The sequence below is a fragment of the Mauremys reevesii genome, linkage group 3 (genome assembly GCF_016161935.1).
Source record: "Mauremys reevesii isolate NIE-2019 linkage group 3, ASM1616193v1, whole genome shotgun sequence".
Classification (NCBI taxonomy): domain Eukaryota; kingdom Metazoa; phylum Chordata; order Testudines; family Geoemydidae; genus Mauremys; species Mauremys reevesii.
The window spans coordinates 64,940,700-64,955,760 of NC_052625.1; the positions used below are offsets into that span (position 1 = coordinate 64,940,700).

The window sequence follows — 15,061 nt, forward strand, 5'->3', positions numbered from 1 at the left end:
TACGCACAAACTTAGATATGAAAATAGATGCAGGAATGAATGAATGGTGCAAACATTTGGCTTTTGTACTAGTTTTATTAACAAGTGCGGCTATGGGATTATACAGTTTCAATGTCAGTTCATTTACTCTGAGGGGCAGAATGAAGGGTGTGATGATGATTTGAGTCAGTGTCTTGTTTTGTGAGATGCTCCCTAACTTTCAAGGTTTGGTAAAATGCTTAAATTATGTAAATGGACCCAGTCTTCCAGCTTTTATACTTTGCCTAGGATTTCCCTCACTTTAACTCTCTTAATCTGGGACTGGAGAACAGAGGAGCCATCTCTCCCACCTTTGTTCCCTTCTAAGAGCTAAAGGGTCACTTTTGGTATGCAAACTGCTGGCCTGATTGACTTCACTACTGATAGAAAACTTCTTTCCACAGATATTTGGCTAAACAACTGGGTTACAGTTTGGAGTCTGTCTCCACAAGGAAGAAGGCTAGAGCCTTTTTTAAAAATGGAAGTACAGGGCTCCAGCAGGCATCAGATGCACTGTATTAAGCTCCTACTGTGATAGCAAATTACTGTTTCTAAAGTTAACTTCCAAAATCTCATTTTAATCACCTAAAGTTTTTTTCCTAGGTGGGAAAAATTGGGCAGCCTTATTTTTAGGATAGTGGGAGACTGATATTCCTTTATTTTTGGTCACCTACTGAAGCCCCTAAATAAAGATTAATACTTAGTTGCAAACTGCTTGTGTATAGTGAACAGGCTCAGAGCCAGGGCAGCACTCTCAGTCAATGTGATCCTTACTTGAGTATTATGCTTTCCCTCCTATGAGTTTCATTAGCTGTGATGAAATCTGCAGTCATACAGATCACATGCCTACTCCATAAGAACAGGCTAGTATCCTCTTCTCAAACTTTCTGCAGCTAGGCTTATATTAGGCCTGGAGCTGACTAAGAATGTTGAAAATCCAATGTAGTTTTTATTCTTCATGCTTTGTGCAGCTTGACCTAGCGCCCATGCTCCTGTGTAAGCAGTACTGCTTCAACTTCCACAGAGCAGACCCCATCTTCATAGAGATGGGCTTAGCATCTCTCTTCCCTTTGGTGAGCAAACCACCACTGTAGCAAATACAGCAATTGCTTACCCTGGAAGGAAAAAAGGCAAGTGGCGTTTGAGCCCAGATTTCAAAGCACCAGCTCAAGTGTTGCAGCACTAGCATTTTTATTGTTAATGAATTAAGTGGTGCCTCTTTCCACTTTCCTAGCTAGCAAATCAAGCCACCCCCAGGCTAAGTGTATGTAATGAAGTCTGACAATTAAAACAGCCACTACTGAAGCTGGCTCTTTTCCTGAGCAAGGCTTCATTTAGAACAGCGGTCCTCAACTGTTCAGTGTGGCGGGTGCCGGATGACCAGCCGCTGAAATGCCGAGAAGCAGTGGCATTTCGGCAGCAACGCTTCTTGGTGTTGCCGCTTCTCTGGCCGCACTCCTTGGTGGCGGGGTGCTCCCTTGTCAGTAGGCGGGCACTGCATTGGGGACCACTGACTTCAGTAAGGCCTAGTGGCCAGTACAAGCCCCTGCTGTGCCCTACTGGCCATCCTCTGCAGGTGCTGAAACCCATTAGAAAATGAGAGCCATAAGACTTTCCTAGGCTCCTGCTAGTGCATGTACACAGCTGGAAGTGGAGGCACACCTTCATTTCTAGTGTGTCCACCTGCTTGCTTACATACAGTATGGGGAAGAGGTGATGGATGGTCCCATTGCTTGGTAACAGAAGGTACCCCTCCTGTTTACATAGGCTTGTGGGCTGGAAACAATCCCTGCCCAGATCCCAGGGCAATAGAATCAGTCTCTGCTTCTCAAACATGGTGTCCTGAACTGCTCAGTCCATGTGGTTGGAGTCCAACTCATCCAGGAACCGTCGACATTTCCCTATCAGCACTTTGATGGCTTCGCTCACCAGCACATCTGGAGGCAGGACACCTGTAGACTCCACTGAGACTGAGGAAACAGAGACATGGGTCAGCCCAGCTACTACCCAACATCAAATCCTCCATGTTCATTAATGACTTGGATAATGGAGTGGAGAGTATGTTTACAAAATTTGCAGATGACACCAGGGGAGGGGCTTTAAGCACTTTGCACTTATCTTGATTGAATTTCAATCCTGTCCTCCAAAGTATTACTCTTAGGAAGAAAAAAAAATTAATCAAATGCACAACTACAAAATGGGGAATAACTGGCTAGGTAGTAGCATTGCTGAAAAGGATGAGGGGTTAAAGTGGATCACAAATTCACAACATGTGAACAGGGCCAATATTGTGGGTGTATTAACAGGAATCGCCTAAGAGAGGAGGTAACTGTCCCGCTCTACTCGGCTTTTGGGATGCCTCGGTTGGAGTACAGTGTCTGATTTCAGGTACCACACTTCAGGAAAGATGTGGACAAAATAGAGGGTCCAGAGGAGAGCTACAAAAATAAGAGGTTCAGAAAACATTGACCCATGAGGAAAGGTTAAAACTGGTCTTGTTTAGTCTTGAGAAAAGAAGTCTGGGGGGCGGGGAACACCCAGCAACAGTCCTCAGAGATAGTGCTGTTATAAAAATCAAGGATCAGTTCTCCACATCCACTGAAGGTAGGACAAGAAGTAATGGGCTTAATTTGCAGCAAGAGATTTAGGTTAGATATAGTTAGAAAGTTTTTCCTAATAAGTGTAGTTTAGTTCTGGAATAAGCTTCCAAGGGAAGCTGTGGAATCCTCATCATTGGAAATTAAGAACAGGATGAACAAACACTGTCGGGGATGGTCTAGCTTTCCTTAGTCCTGCCTCAGTGCAAAGGGCTGGACTTGATCACTTCTTAAAGGTTCTATGATTCTATGCTCCCCGCCACTCTGCCTACCCCTGACTACAAGCAGTGACAGGGTTTGCTTAGTACAGGGAGAAGGAAATGTGGATGCCTCCTGCCCCAAAGCATGGCACCCACTATAACATGAATGTATGAAAGGGTTGATCTTCTGCAGATGATGAAGAGGCTTAAAATAGTGTGATGACTAGTTTCTGCAGGGTGAGAAGCTAAGGAATGGACTGAAGCATCCAGCAGAGGAGGATTACTTACAGATGTAGTGATCTCGCACTCGTGCCAAGCGCACAAGGTTTTTCAGATCATCATGACGAAAGATCTCCCGGCTAAACGTGTCCATCCGAGCATTGGCCACTCTTGCCACCTTCTTCCCTGCAGGAGATATGGAGAGGGGGTATGTATTTGTCCCTACTAGTGGACCAGCGATCTCCTTCCTGCCAGCACTGCACCCAAAACATGCAATTCTCCCCACCAGGAAAAGGCACCGAAGTCCTACACAAAAAACTTCCTTACTTCCAACACAAACTTCAGAAAGGCATAAGCCTGAAAAGGCAGCTCCAGCTCAAAAAGAATGTGCATCCTGTCCAACATTAGGCGCAGGTCCACCTGAGGCCTCACGACTGCTGGGAATGGCAAACTCACAGCCAACAGTTACAACAAAGCCTCATGGACAACTGAGCAGTACCTGGGGCTATAAAGACCAATAAAAGAGCTAAGTGGACAGGCATCTCTGGGAGAGAACAGGGAGGCCTCAACCTCATCACATGACAAACCCATTCATTTGTAGAACCGAAACCCAGAATAGAGATTCAGGATTGAGGGCCATTGGGGGAATAGGCTCTGTTTGTACAATGCCTGGCTCTAGCCTGTACTCAGTCTCATCGCTGGGGTGGAGGTGGAAGGTACCTTTGATGTTCTGAATCTCAATAACTCCCGGGGAGAAGCACTTCTTCAGCGTCTCTGCTGCCTCCCCCTCAATGGGCTGCAGCAGAGTGATGTCAGGCAGCAGCCGGTAACTAGCTGTGGCCACTGGAGAAAACTTGGCATGGTCTTTACCTGAAGGAAGAGAGATAAGAAGGCAGAAGCATATTGCAGCAACTCAGAGAGGGTAGGATCCCCCAGGGCTGCCATTACCATGGCTCTTCCCAGCCCAATTTACCCCCAAGCAGGCCCTGACTGTACCATTGTGAAGAGGTAACAAGACATCACAATCCAGTCTGACACCGCACTGCTGCTTTGTGCAGCCAGGATGGAAGCCCAGTTTAGTTGCTGGGTGATGTGGGGCTCATCCTAGGACTGCCTTGGACTTCAAGTAAGGATAAGCAGCACTCCATGCAGAGTGCCCACTAATCCCCATTAGACAAGATTAAGCTCTGAAGTGCTCCTTAATGCCTGCCATTTAAGACAGAAAAATCTGAGAGTCAAACCACACTCAAGGCCCCACAGATCAGGGAAAAATCCCTATGACCCCATGCCCACTACACACACCATACCCCACCTGAAAGACCCATGTTTTCCATCTCGCTGCCCCACTGAGCACCCTTGACTCACCTATGCCTTTGACACAGTGCATGAGCACATCAATTTCCTGGCCAGGCCGCAACTGGGCAATAAGGATGTCCTCATGAACAGGCCGCAAATCTGCATCTGGGAACAGGTCTGCTTGATTTCCCAGGGGCACCCACGTGATGTGTTTGCTGTAAACTGTGTAGAGATGTACCACAAGTATCAGGCCAAGCTGCCTCAGCACCCAGAGAGATGAGGCAACACTTATACAAGAGGTTGCTTATCCCAGCAGGGCAAGGAAATACAACTATGAGGATTGGACCTTGCAAAAAGGAAGTTTCATAGAGGGAAGGGATCAGTTTTCTTCATGCCAGGGGGAGGGAAAGGGGAGGGGAAGAGAGGAGTTCTCTTTCTGGTAGAGGTAGAGCTCACTGGGGTCAGCAAAGTCCCTATCCGCTTGGGGAAGAGGAGAGTTTACTTCCAGAGCAGAATAGTTTTACCTTTGTGATTAATGTAGAGCTCATTGGGGTCAGATGACTCCCTGGCTGAGTGAGGGTTCCGGCTGCATTTGATTTTCAGCTGGAACTGCAGCGTGTCAATTTCTGTGCCTTCCTCATCACCTACAAAGGGATGGGGAAAGCAAAATGAGTCCTGCCTAGACTATCTCCCCACTGACTAGATTCCCACTCCCTCCTGGAATTGCAGATTTACTCAATCCATCTGGCACTGGTTTCACTTCGGAGCAGCCGCCAATATTTCCATTTATCATAGGATCCCCTGCACAGACTCTCACCTTGGTTCTTATATTCAAAGAGGCGTGGGTCAGCTCGGATGGGGATGAGGCCCAAGCGATGGGCCAGGATCTCATCCTGCACGATGGACGTGTTGTTGTACACAAAGACCTTCTCTACAGCCATTGTTGGCACCTGAGGGAGAAGGAGACAGAGCAAATCAGGCAGGCAGTACCCCAGCCATGCACTATTTGCTAACCACCATTCCCTAATACCCAGCCAGAAGTTTTCTTGCTCCACCCCCACCCTCTTTGGAGTTTGAACAACTCTTGCTGTTCACAGACACCATTACCAAACGAGGGATCTAGATGAGGATCCTGTATCTTCTCTCTTTTACTCACTTGAGTGTTACCATTGATTTTAATAGGATTTGCATTACCCCATATGAGCAGTCGTAGAACTTGGCCCTATGCTTGGGGGACAGATCTGTGTATAGGATCTTGGGGGGGGGGGGTGGCTGTTTAACACCTACTAGCACCTGGACTACACTTATCCCAGAAATGCAACAGGTTCTGCTAATGGTCTCTTATTTGCCTCCCTAAGCTCTCCTAGCTTACAGAAGGACTATTTGCTTCTCTCAGGGGCAGAGACTATACATTGTGAGCTTGGCGGTCCATGGAATATCCTCACTGCACTTCGAGCCTATTCTCCACCCCACTGAGTTTGGGGCTTCTGTCTTCTCTATACCCTTGAGTCACAATCTCACCTTTCCCAAGAGCTGGGTCTCACTTCCTGACAACCCTAGGAGCTAGCACCCTGGCCAGCCTCCCTTGAGACTTCTTTACCAGTCAACACAATGTAGCTTCTGGGCAAACAACAAGAAGGTTAGGATAATTTTTTGTCCATCCCAAAGCAGCTCAAAATTAGCCAGGACTAGCAACGAGAAACAGATATGACAGGATTTGATGCGGCCGGCAGCTGGCTCAGATAGCCCTGGCATAAAAGTCCAGAAGCCCCTGCTGGGTACCTCAGCGAGCAGGATACGCCGGAAGGCATTGGCGATGGCTGCGTCGATCCCCACCATGTCGAACTCCAGCGTGTTCTCATCCATGTGGATCACGTCCACCCGGAAATTCTGCAGGGCAGACGCAAGGGGGGAGAGTCACTGGGGACCCCAGCTCCTGGGGGAGGGTGGGGCTCAGCCTTGCTAGCTGCTGCCAGGTGACCAGGCAGCCTAGGGCCAGTCCCTTAGCCAGGCACTGCATCTCCCGGCCCGGGGTCACCTGCCAATGCCACGGGGCTGCAGAGACCAGCCACGGGAGACCCAGTTCACCCCGCTCAGCTCCCCCACCCCACCCCGCTCAGGGTCCCCAGCGGCTTCTCACCTTCTCGAACTTGGCCTGGTCCCACGCGTCGTCGAACCCGGGGTAGTTGCCGGGAAAGTCCGTGGTGTGAACCTGGAGCGGAGCGGAGCGAAGCGGAGAGCTCGGTGCTGGGCGGGGCCGGGTCCCAGGGGCCGATACCGCTACCAGACCCGGGACCTCTCGCGCCCCGCCCCCAACCGCCGCTCACCCAGAGCGTGGCCCGCCCGCTAGGCTCCGCCCCCTGCCCGGGAGCGAGGCTCTCCCCGACCCAACTCACTCACGTTGCGGACCCCGAACTCCCCAAGGATCACGCGGCTCCGCATCTCCTCCACGCTGCCGCGCGCCGCCATATTTCGGTCGGACCCCGGCACGTGACACACAAACAGGAATGCTCTTCACTGCGCAGGCGCATTAGCACGTCCCCGCCTCTCAGTCACGTGATACGGGCTTAGCCTTCTCGCCCCCTGTGACGGCCCTGGCGTAGGGCGCCGACTTGGTCTCCACCATATTGGGTGTGGCTCTGTCATAGGCAACAGACGCTGCTACTACCGCGCACTGGTAGGCGTTAGCAGCGGGGCTGGGTGCGGGCTCGCTGTCTGGATGGCAGGGCACAGCCCGCACCCTTCTCCCAGAGGCCCCTTCACGCTCGCGAGTCCTGCCTCAACCAAGATGGCGTCGCGGCCAGGCCGCTATTACGAAATGTCGCGAGAGCAAAGGAGCTTCCACGTCCTCGGCCAGAGTTGCTGGAGCGGCTGACGTCCGTGCCCGTCACGTCCGGGTCCAGACTAGGCTTCCCCGAGCCCCCATAGCGAGGCGCGGAGCAGAGCGGCCGGGGCCCCTGCCCCCCCAGCCGAGGGGGATGATGTCGGGGCCCGGGGGCGCGGCGGCGGCGGGGGCAGGCGGCAGCGGCGCGAGGAGCGGGGCCGGCGCGGAGTGGGGCGGCTTCGAGGACAACCTGCAGGTAGGGGCCGCGGGGCAGCCCCGGGCTGGCGCGGGAGGCGGCCTGGGGACCGGCCGGCCGGGCTGTGCAGCCCTGCAGCCGTCACCCCTCGGGGCCGGGGCCGCTGCGGGGTCCCCCTGGCCCAGCGCCTGCGCCGCTCCTCGGTAGCGCTGGGACGGGGTCGCCTCGGCTCTGAGCCGGGCTCACTGTCCGTCTGCCCCGGGCGCAGGGAGGAGGCTCCGCCGTGATCGACATGGAGAACATGGACGACACGTCTGGCTCCAGCTTCGAGGACATGGGCGAGATGCACCAACGCATGAAGGAGGAGGAGGAGGACGTGGATGCGGAAGCTGCTGCGGTAGACGAGGAGGATGGAGAGTTTCTGGGCATGAAGGGTTTTAAGGGCCAGCTGGGCCGACAAGTAGCCGACCAGGTGAGCAGAATGCTGCAAGGGATGGGGGGCTGGCTGTCATGGGCTCCAGAGCCCACCTCGGGTCCAGGTAGCCGTTTCCCAATTGACCCTGTGCTCTCCTGGCTTCTGTTCCCCATCTCCTTGAGGGTTTCCCAGTGCTCCAACCTGAGTCCCATTCTGGCCTTGATGTCCTTTGTCCTACTTCCTCCCAGGCTTTGGGTGGGATGCTGATCTCTCTGAAGATGTTTCTGTTTCCTTCTGGTTATTAGCCACCTGGTGCTTTGGTTCCAGGGGAATCTGCTCAGAGCAGCATTGCAGAAGAAGTGTTCACTCTGCTATAGTTGCCCATTTCTCTCCTCAGATGTGGCAGGCAGGTAAGAGACAAGCCTCGAAGGCCTTCAGTCTCTATGCCAACATTGATATTCTCAGACCCTACTTTGATGTGGAGCCTATCCAAGTTCGGAACAGGTGAGCAAACTGGGCAGAGGGGCAAATGACTCGGGTCATGCAGGCCTCTCACCCGCTTTCGAGCAGCTGCATGCCCTGCTGTGGCCCGTACACCAGGTGCTTTAGAAGGGCTGCCCTGTGATAATGAACCAGCGAGGTGCCACCTGAATAGGGCAGAAGAGCCATGCCATAAAGTGAGGAGCATCTTCCACCTTATCTCATGTATAATGAAGGCCTGGATAGCTCTTAATTAGTCCACTTCTTCTTTTGGGTTTTCTGTGGAGATAGCTTTTGGGGGAAAGTGCTCCAGGATACTTGAATTACTTACCCCACTTTATCCCTAAAGAGTTACATCAATACATCCCCTAACTGAGTTGGATATTGTTTCATTTGTAGCCTATTGGTGCCATTCTGAGTGTAAGACACAGGGTTTGTGGAGCTGAGCCCAACAGCTCCTTTAGCCTTCATTGTTGCTAATCTCACATCCTGTGTCAGGAAAGCACAGAGCCCTACTAAACGTCCATCTGTCCCACACAACATTTGTTTCCACAGGTGCAAAGCTTTGGCTGTCTCCTCTATGATAGTCTCTCTCTGGTCCCCACTTTCCCATGGTGCCACCCTGCCCTCAGGACACCAGGCAGGTGTTTTTTTCAGAAATCTGCTTGTGCACAAGGGGCTAGGATTGCAATATGTATCCTCTCCCCTCAAGGGCAGTTTCCAGTCTGGTCCCCAGTTGCTAGTGGGATTGGCTGGCTCTGTTGGGGGTTAGAGGGAAAGGGAGATGGAGCCTTACATCACTAGAGCACTGGTTCCAGTCTGGCCCCAGGTCATGGGGTTATGCTGGCTCAGGAGATCAGGGAATGGAATACAGCATTTCTCACTTCTCAGGTTTCTTGTTAACTTTTTCATTGCCTTCCTCGCCCTTGACATCTTCCTGTGCTTTTGTGCGGTGCAGATTGCTGGAGTCCATGATCCCCATGAAGATGATTAATTTTCCCCAGGTGAGTACCCCTGTGATGCACCAGGCTCTGTATCCTGAGTGAATGGGCTTCAGAGGCATTGGAGTGCTTAATCAGATGTTCAGGAGATGGGTGTATTAGAAATGCCTATCAGTAGTCTGCACACCTTTGCCTGATGGGGTTTCAGCAGTTGTGACCGGCAGCAAGGAGACCATAAGGCCAGCCCTCTTAAGGCAGTGCTGCTCTTGATGCCTCTCTCGGAGCTGGCACAATCGCACAACTACTTACCTCCACCCCCAGCTCCGATGCTCTCCCAAGCTGTCAGTTTGCTAAGTAATAAGCCTGTCAGCAAAGTGCTGCTGACACAGTGCTATAGACAGCTCTTGCTAACTCTGTCACTAATTGTATTGGAGCTGACTATGGCCTGAGAGCAGGGAATGCTGGGATCTGACACAGACTTCTTTTGTGGCCTTGTGTTTTGCCTCCCTTCCACCCCCAAAAATAGGGCTATATGGATGAATTAGTTAAAGCACTTTGCCATGCATGTGCAAGGGTGATTGTGTGTGTGTGTGAGTTGTGTGGGATAGTTCTTGTATGGTGCCTCAACCAGATTTCCTGGTTAATTTCCATTAAACCACATCCCCCGACCTCCATGCAGGGGGACAAGCGTGACCCTAGCTCCTGATCTGACTCCTCAGTCAGTATCTCAGGTAAGCTTCCTTCTTAACCCTTACTCATGTGATTGGTTCTCTTTGGTTCCTGTCACCAGCCTTTGCTGTAATTGCTCAGGTCAGTAAGTGACCAGAGTGTGAGCTAGGTCTAGGGCACTTCCCATATAGCTTGGAGGTGGTCTGGCTTCCTGCAGCACTAACCAAACCCCTCCCTTCTGTCTCCCCTTGTAGAAGATTGCAGGTGAGCTCTACGGCCCCCTCATGCTGGTCTTCACATTGGTGGCCATCCTGTTGCATGGGATGAAGACCTCAGACACCATCATTGTAAGGGAGCATTTTAGTTTCAAGACTGGGTTTGCACCAGGCTTTGAGCTGATGTTGGTTACGTGGGGTGCTTCTGTTTTGAGAGTGACTTAGAAATGCGTTGGTGAAGGGGACCTTGGTGTGCGGTAGGGCCTATTGTTCTGAGGCTGGCAAGGTCAGAAGAACCCAGTTCTCTGCTGTCTGGGAAGCTGGGCAGTGGGAAAGAGCCTACTGCAGTGGATGGACCAGTGCAGGAGTATAGTGCTGCTGGAGCAGTCAAGAGAGGTGCTCCGGCACCTGAAATCCAGGACAGGATGGTCAGGAGCGAGAGGAGCCACCCTAGCCTGGGACAGAAGTGGAGTGTTGTGACGGCGGTTCCCAGTGAGTGGCCAGAGAGGTCCCGGGGTGAGCTGTGAGTGGGGATGTTGTGGGATTGGGAGTGGTGGAGTTGGAGGGCCAGGATATTGAGGTGAGTGGGGGCTGTGGCCAGTGGGGCTGAGGTGTTGGGTACTTCTGGGAGTGGCATGTATGGTCAGGGCTGCTGGGATGTGTGTGGGGGCTGTCAGGCTAAGTTGGGGCTGAGGGGAAACCATTGCCATTAACTGATCAGCCACTTAAATTGGGTTTATGGAGCAGCCCAATAAATGTAGCTGGAGAATGCCAGTGAGCGTTGCCCTAATTTGACATTTGTAGAGATTATTAATGTTGTAAAAACTGAATCTTACGTGTGCCACCAGTGGGCTTTTTGACTACGCACATGTGTGCTTTGGATGTGCCTTGCTACTTAGCTTTTATACACCAAACTGTAAACTGAGTTATGTATGTTATATGTTGATCCATGTATGTATTACTAAGGGCTGAAGTCTCAATTGCTGTTATGCAACTTTTCAGTTAAGTAAAATGTACTGGTAAAACATTAGGTGTTGGACATGGGGGCTTTTTTATGGTGATTCATACAAGATTGTCACACACAAGATAGATTTTGGAGGCTGAGTTACCAACTTGCGATCACGTCTGCTGGCCTGCTGTACTATACAATTTAGCACTGCATCACTGGTCCATCCCCCCCTGGATGCTACTAGTCAGGCATTAGGGAAACATCCACCAACGCCAAGGGGAAATCTGCTGAGGGTGGGTTGTGGTTGGTTGGTAACTGTACTGTGTGTGGTGTCTTTTCTGCCATCCTCTTCACCTTCTTGCTCTCTCTGCAGAGGGAAGGCACGCTGATGGGCACAGCAATTGGCACTTGCTTCGGTTACTGGCTGGGCGTCTCCTCCTTCATCTATTTCCTGGCATACCTGTGCAATGCCCAGATCACCATGGTGCAGATGCTGTCACTGCTGGTATGTTCAGAGCGGGGTTCTCAGGGTGCAGGGTAGCTGCACAGAGCTCCAACAGGGGATGGAGGAGGGGAATGTAGCCCTTGCATCATGGTAAACTGATGGCCTCTATTTGTGGCTGTTCTGTGTACATATGAACAATCCTTGGGGAAGGCAGGAATTTACTTTGAGTCTCAAGCTGCGATCCCTGCTGGGGACCCCTCTCCTGGGACAAGGGGAAGGGGCAGTTGCTCCAGACTGACAGCTTGTTTCTTTCCCTGATTTCAGTGCCCAGCTGTGAAACTAGGAGATTCCCATTTGCCTCTAGACATAAGTTAGTTTCCTTCATCTGCCACAGCCAGGCCCTGTGGTATCTAAGTCCTCAGCAGGCTCTGGCATTCTCAGGCAGGAAGCTATACCTCCCGCCAGCACAGTAGCCACAGCTGGTTGTGTGCTAGCTGGCTGCCGCACCTCTCTGGTGTATGTGCACTTAGTGAAGCTTTGGTAAGCTCAGAGTAAGCTGCTGCTGTTCATGTCCAGTGCACCTCAGGTGCCTCCATGCAGGGCTGCCACTCTTACCACACATTTACTGTTCCTTTCAGGGCTATGGTCTCTTTGGACACTGCATCACCCTCTTTGTTACCTATAACATCCACTTCCACTCCCTCTTCTATATCTTCTGGCTGGTGATCGGCGGCCTCTCCACACTACGAATGGTAAGGGATGGGCAACCCAGCAGAGATTCTCTGCTAAGCAAGCTTGAGAGTTGTAATTTTGCAGAGATACACACTTGATGTCACTCCTCCCTCCCCTGAGGTTAGCGGCTAAAGTCTGCATCTCCCTAGGCTTCTGGGATCCCCACTGCTGGTGAACTAGAGGAGACAGCAGTGTGATGTGCTTTCTGCTCTGCAGGACTGGCAGTAATTCCCATCACAACTGAGTGGGATGTCATGGGAAGCAGCCGGACTCTCCCTTGTAGCAGGCAGCATGATGGGGAGTCCTGGAGGTCCATGCCCATTCCCCCAAAGAGTTTCTGGTGTCCATTAGCACTGACTGCTCACTGAACTTGGTACCTTACCAATTTCCTCTGACTAGACCCAAGAGCTCTGTCTAGGGATATTGGAGGCCTAATTGCAACAGGGATCTGCCTGAAGAGGGGGTGAGGGATCAGCAAGCTCTTGCAGCTTGGCCCATCTCCCGCTCAAGATTCTGAAGTCAGAGGCGGGGGCCTTGTCTGTCTAACCCATGTCTCTTTCCTAGGTTGCTGTGTTGGTGTCACGCACAGTAGGACATACCCAGCGGCTCATCCTGTGTGGAACCCTGGCTGCTCTGCACATGCTTTTCCTCCTCTATCTGCACTTTGCCTATCACAAGGTGGTGGAAGGTAAGAGAAGGGGCAGGAAGGCAACACCTGTTTAGGCTTGGGGTTATTGACTGGGCATCCTGGGGCCCTGCTCTCTGTTCTTCCCAAGCTGTAGCCCAGTTCTGGGTCAGGTAACACAGGAATTGCCATATATGAACAGATGTGAGCTCCATCTGCTCTAGTATCCTGTCTCTGCCAGTGGCCAGTACCAGATGCTTCAGAGGAGGGTCTAATATGGGATAATCTGCTGTCTACGTTAGGTCTCATTCTAATAGCTAGAGACTGGCATAAGCCTTGAAGCACAAGAATTAACAGCCCTTCCAAAGTGTTAGCATAAGAGTTAACTCTGGCTAGTCTTGTCATCCATATAAATGTCCAGTCCCTTTTTGAACCTTGCTAAATTCTTAGTCTCACTCACTGCCTGTGGCAGGCAGTTCCACAGTCTAATTATGCATTGTATGAAAAAGTATTTTTATCCACTTTGAATTTGATTAACATCCCTTGTTCTTATGTTATGAGACAGGGAGAACAGATGCTTGTGATTTCCCTTGTTTAGGCCATTCAATATGTATAATCTCCTCTCCAACTGTAAACAATGCCAGTCTTTGAGAGTTTTTCCAGGGCCCTAATCATTCTTGTCACCCTTCGCTAAACCTCCTTTAATATCCTCTTTGAGATGGGGTGACCAGAACTACATACAGTATTCCAGATGCGGCCCCACCCTTGATATTTATAGAATGGCTTAACATTTTTTGGAAGTCAGCACTGCCCTGTCATGGATTCATTCTCTCTGCCAGAGCAAGGGCTCCAAGCCCACAGTGCGAGACTCATCTGCTGGGAAGAACATCTTCCAAAGGATTCCCCTAGCTATCGCTTGCTTTAAAGGGGTTACAGAAAAGGCCTGGGGCACAAGGCCTCCATCTGTACTTGTGTTCCCTGCCACACCAGGTCCATATTTGTACTGCAGAGAAATACAAATGCTACACACCCCTTGCCAGCTGCAGCTCCTGCTGTAAATTCTGTAGGCATAGCTAAGGATGAAAAGCCACGCAAGATCTGTGGGACTGTCCTGAGGGACAACTTGATGGGTGCTAAAGACAAATGGAGATGGGGCTCCCTCAAGCTGAGTGCCTGGAAGTATCTCAGGGGAGCATGTGACACTGCAGTGGTCCCCCAGAGAGGATTAGGGCTGACAGGGTGAGGGACTCTGTATTCCACTCTTCAGAGAGACACAGCCCCCCACCCTACTGCAGAGGTGACAGGCTCTGCTCGGTGCAGCTGTTTGGCCATGTGCACCCAGGGTTTGTTCTGGAAGTGTTACTGTTTGTATGAACCTAAAGGCTGCCTGTCCTGCGACACTGGCCTCCAGCATATATGTGCAACGCCTCTGTGCATGTGCCCTGTCCAGAGTGGAATAGAAACACTCTCCCTTAGTGTCTAACTCTCATTTCTTACCCTCCCCCACAGGTATCCTGGACACATTAGAAGGACCCAACATCCCCCCCTTTCAGAGAGTCGCCAGAGACATCCCCGTTGTTGCCTCTGTTGTACTGAACACAACAGCCAAAGCCATCGCGCTGACCCTGTAGCCTCATGGACTCTGACTCGCTGCCCTCACCTCTTCTGGGGCCATTAGGTCATAACCACCTGCTGTTACCTGGGAAAGGACAAAAGAGCAGGACTTGGTTTCTCTGCACCTTTTTTGGGGAGCTGAGTGCAGGGCTCCCCCTCATGTCTCAAAGGAACTCAGCTCTTCCCAGCCTGCATCTGTGCTGGTCAGAGCTGTCCTCAGCTTCCTGCACACTTAGCTGGGATTTTATAGCTCTGTTGTTCCTGCCCCAACCCTTCTGCTTGCTCTTGTAACTCCCAGCCTATGTGCTCTGCTCCCCTCCTAAAGAGGGAGGAATTAAATGGAAGTTGGTGCTGAGTGATGTCTTATGTTAGAACCTGCTCATGCAGGGGCGAGAGAGAGAAGTTTTGGTGGGTCCCATCTAATCTTTCCCTCTCCCCTCCCAGTGCCAAACAGGATTATGCATTGCAGTCTGTTCCCTGGCCCTTTATCCAGTGCATTTTTAAATGTCCTGTGAGGGGGCTTCCCTTCAGCAACTATTCAATAACTCAAAAGACCCTTCATCATTAGCAAAGGTGCCCTGAGAATCAGCTGGAACGTTGCACTGCTTAACTGAACCCCCTTCCTC

The 15,061-nt window shown here is 51.3% G+C and overlaps 2 protein-coding genes across 3 annotated transcripts; one reads left to right on the forward strand and one right to left on the reverse strand.

Moving 5' to 3' along the window:
* Nucleotides 1-55: 55 nt before the first annotated feature.
* Nucleotides 56-6,885, reverse strand: POLR1C (RNA polymerase I and III subunit C). Of its 2 annotated transcripts, none has more exons than XM_039529905.1 (9): nt 6,731-6,885; nt 6,471-6,542; nt 6,113-6,220; nt 5,148-5,280; nt 4,855-4,974; nt 4,400-4,552; nt 3,755-3,904; nt 3,104-3,220; nt 56-1,988 (listed from the first exon to the last, which is right to left on the reverse strand). In XM_039529905.1, exons 1-9 carry the CDS (start codon nt 6,797-6,799, stop codon nt 1,870-1,872), a joined length of 1,041 nt encoding a protein of 346 aa, XP_039385839.1. In that variant the 5' UTR covers nt 6,800-6,885; the 3' UTR covers nt 56-1,869. The 2 variants fall into 2 exon arrangements, with proteins under 2 accessions (XP_039385839.1, XP_039385840.1); XM_039529906.1 differs by having other exon boundaries at nt 6,727-6,745.
* Nucleotides 6,886-7,004: 119 nt separating this feature from the next.
* On the forward strand, nt 7,005-14,790 carry YIPF3 (Yip1 domain family member 3). Its single transcript, XM_039529904.1, has 9 exons — nt 7,005-7,410; nt 7,619-7,822; nt 8,163-8,269; nt 9,204-9,249; nt 10,110-10,202; nt 11,393-11,524; nt 12,103-12,216; nt 12,761-12,884; nt 14,331-14,790. Exons 1-9 carry the CDS (start codon nt 7,309-7,311, stop codon nt 14,450-14,452), a joined length of 1,044 nt encoding a protein of 347 aa, XP_039385838.1. The 5' UTR covers nt 7,005-7,308; the 3' UTR covers nt 14,453-14,790.
* Nucleotides 14,791-15,061: the final 271 nt, after the last annotated feature.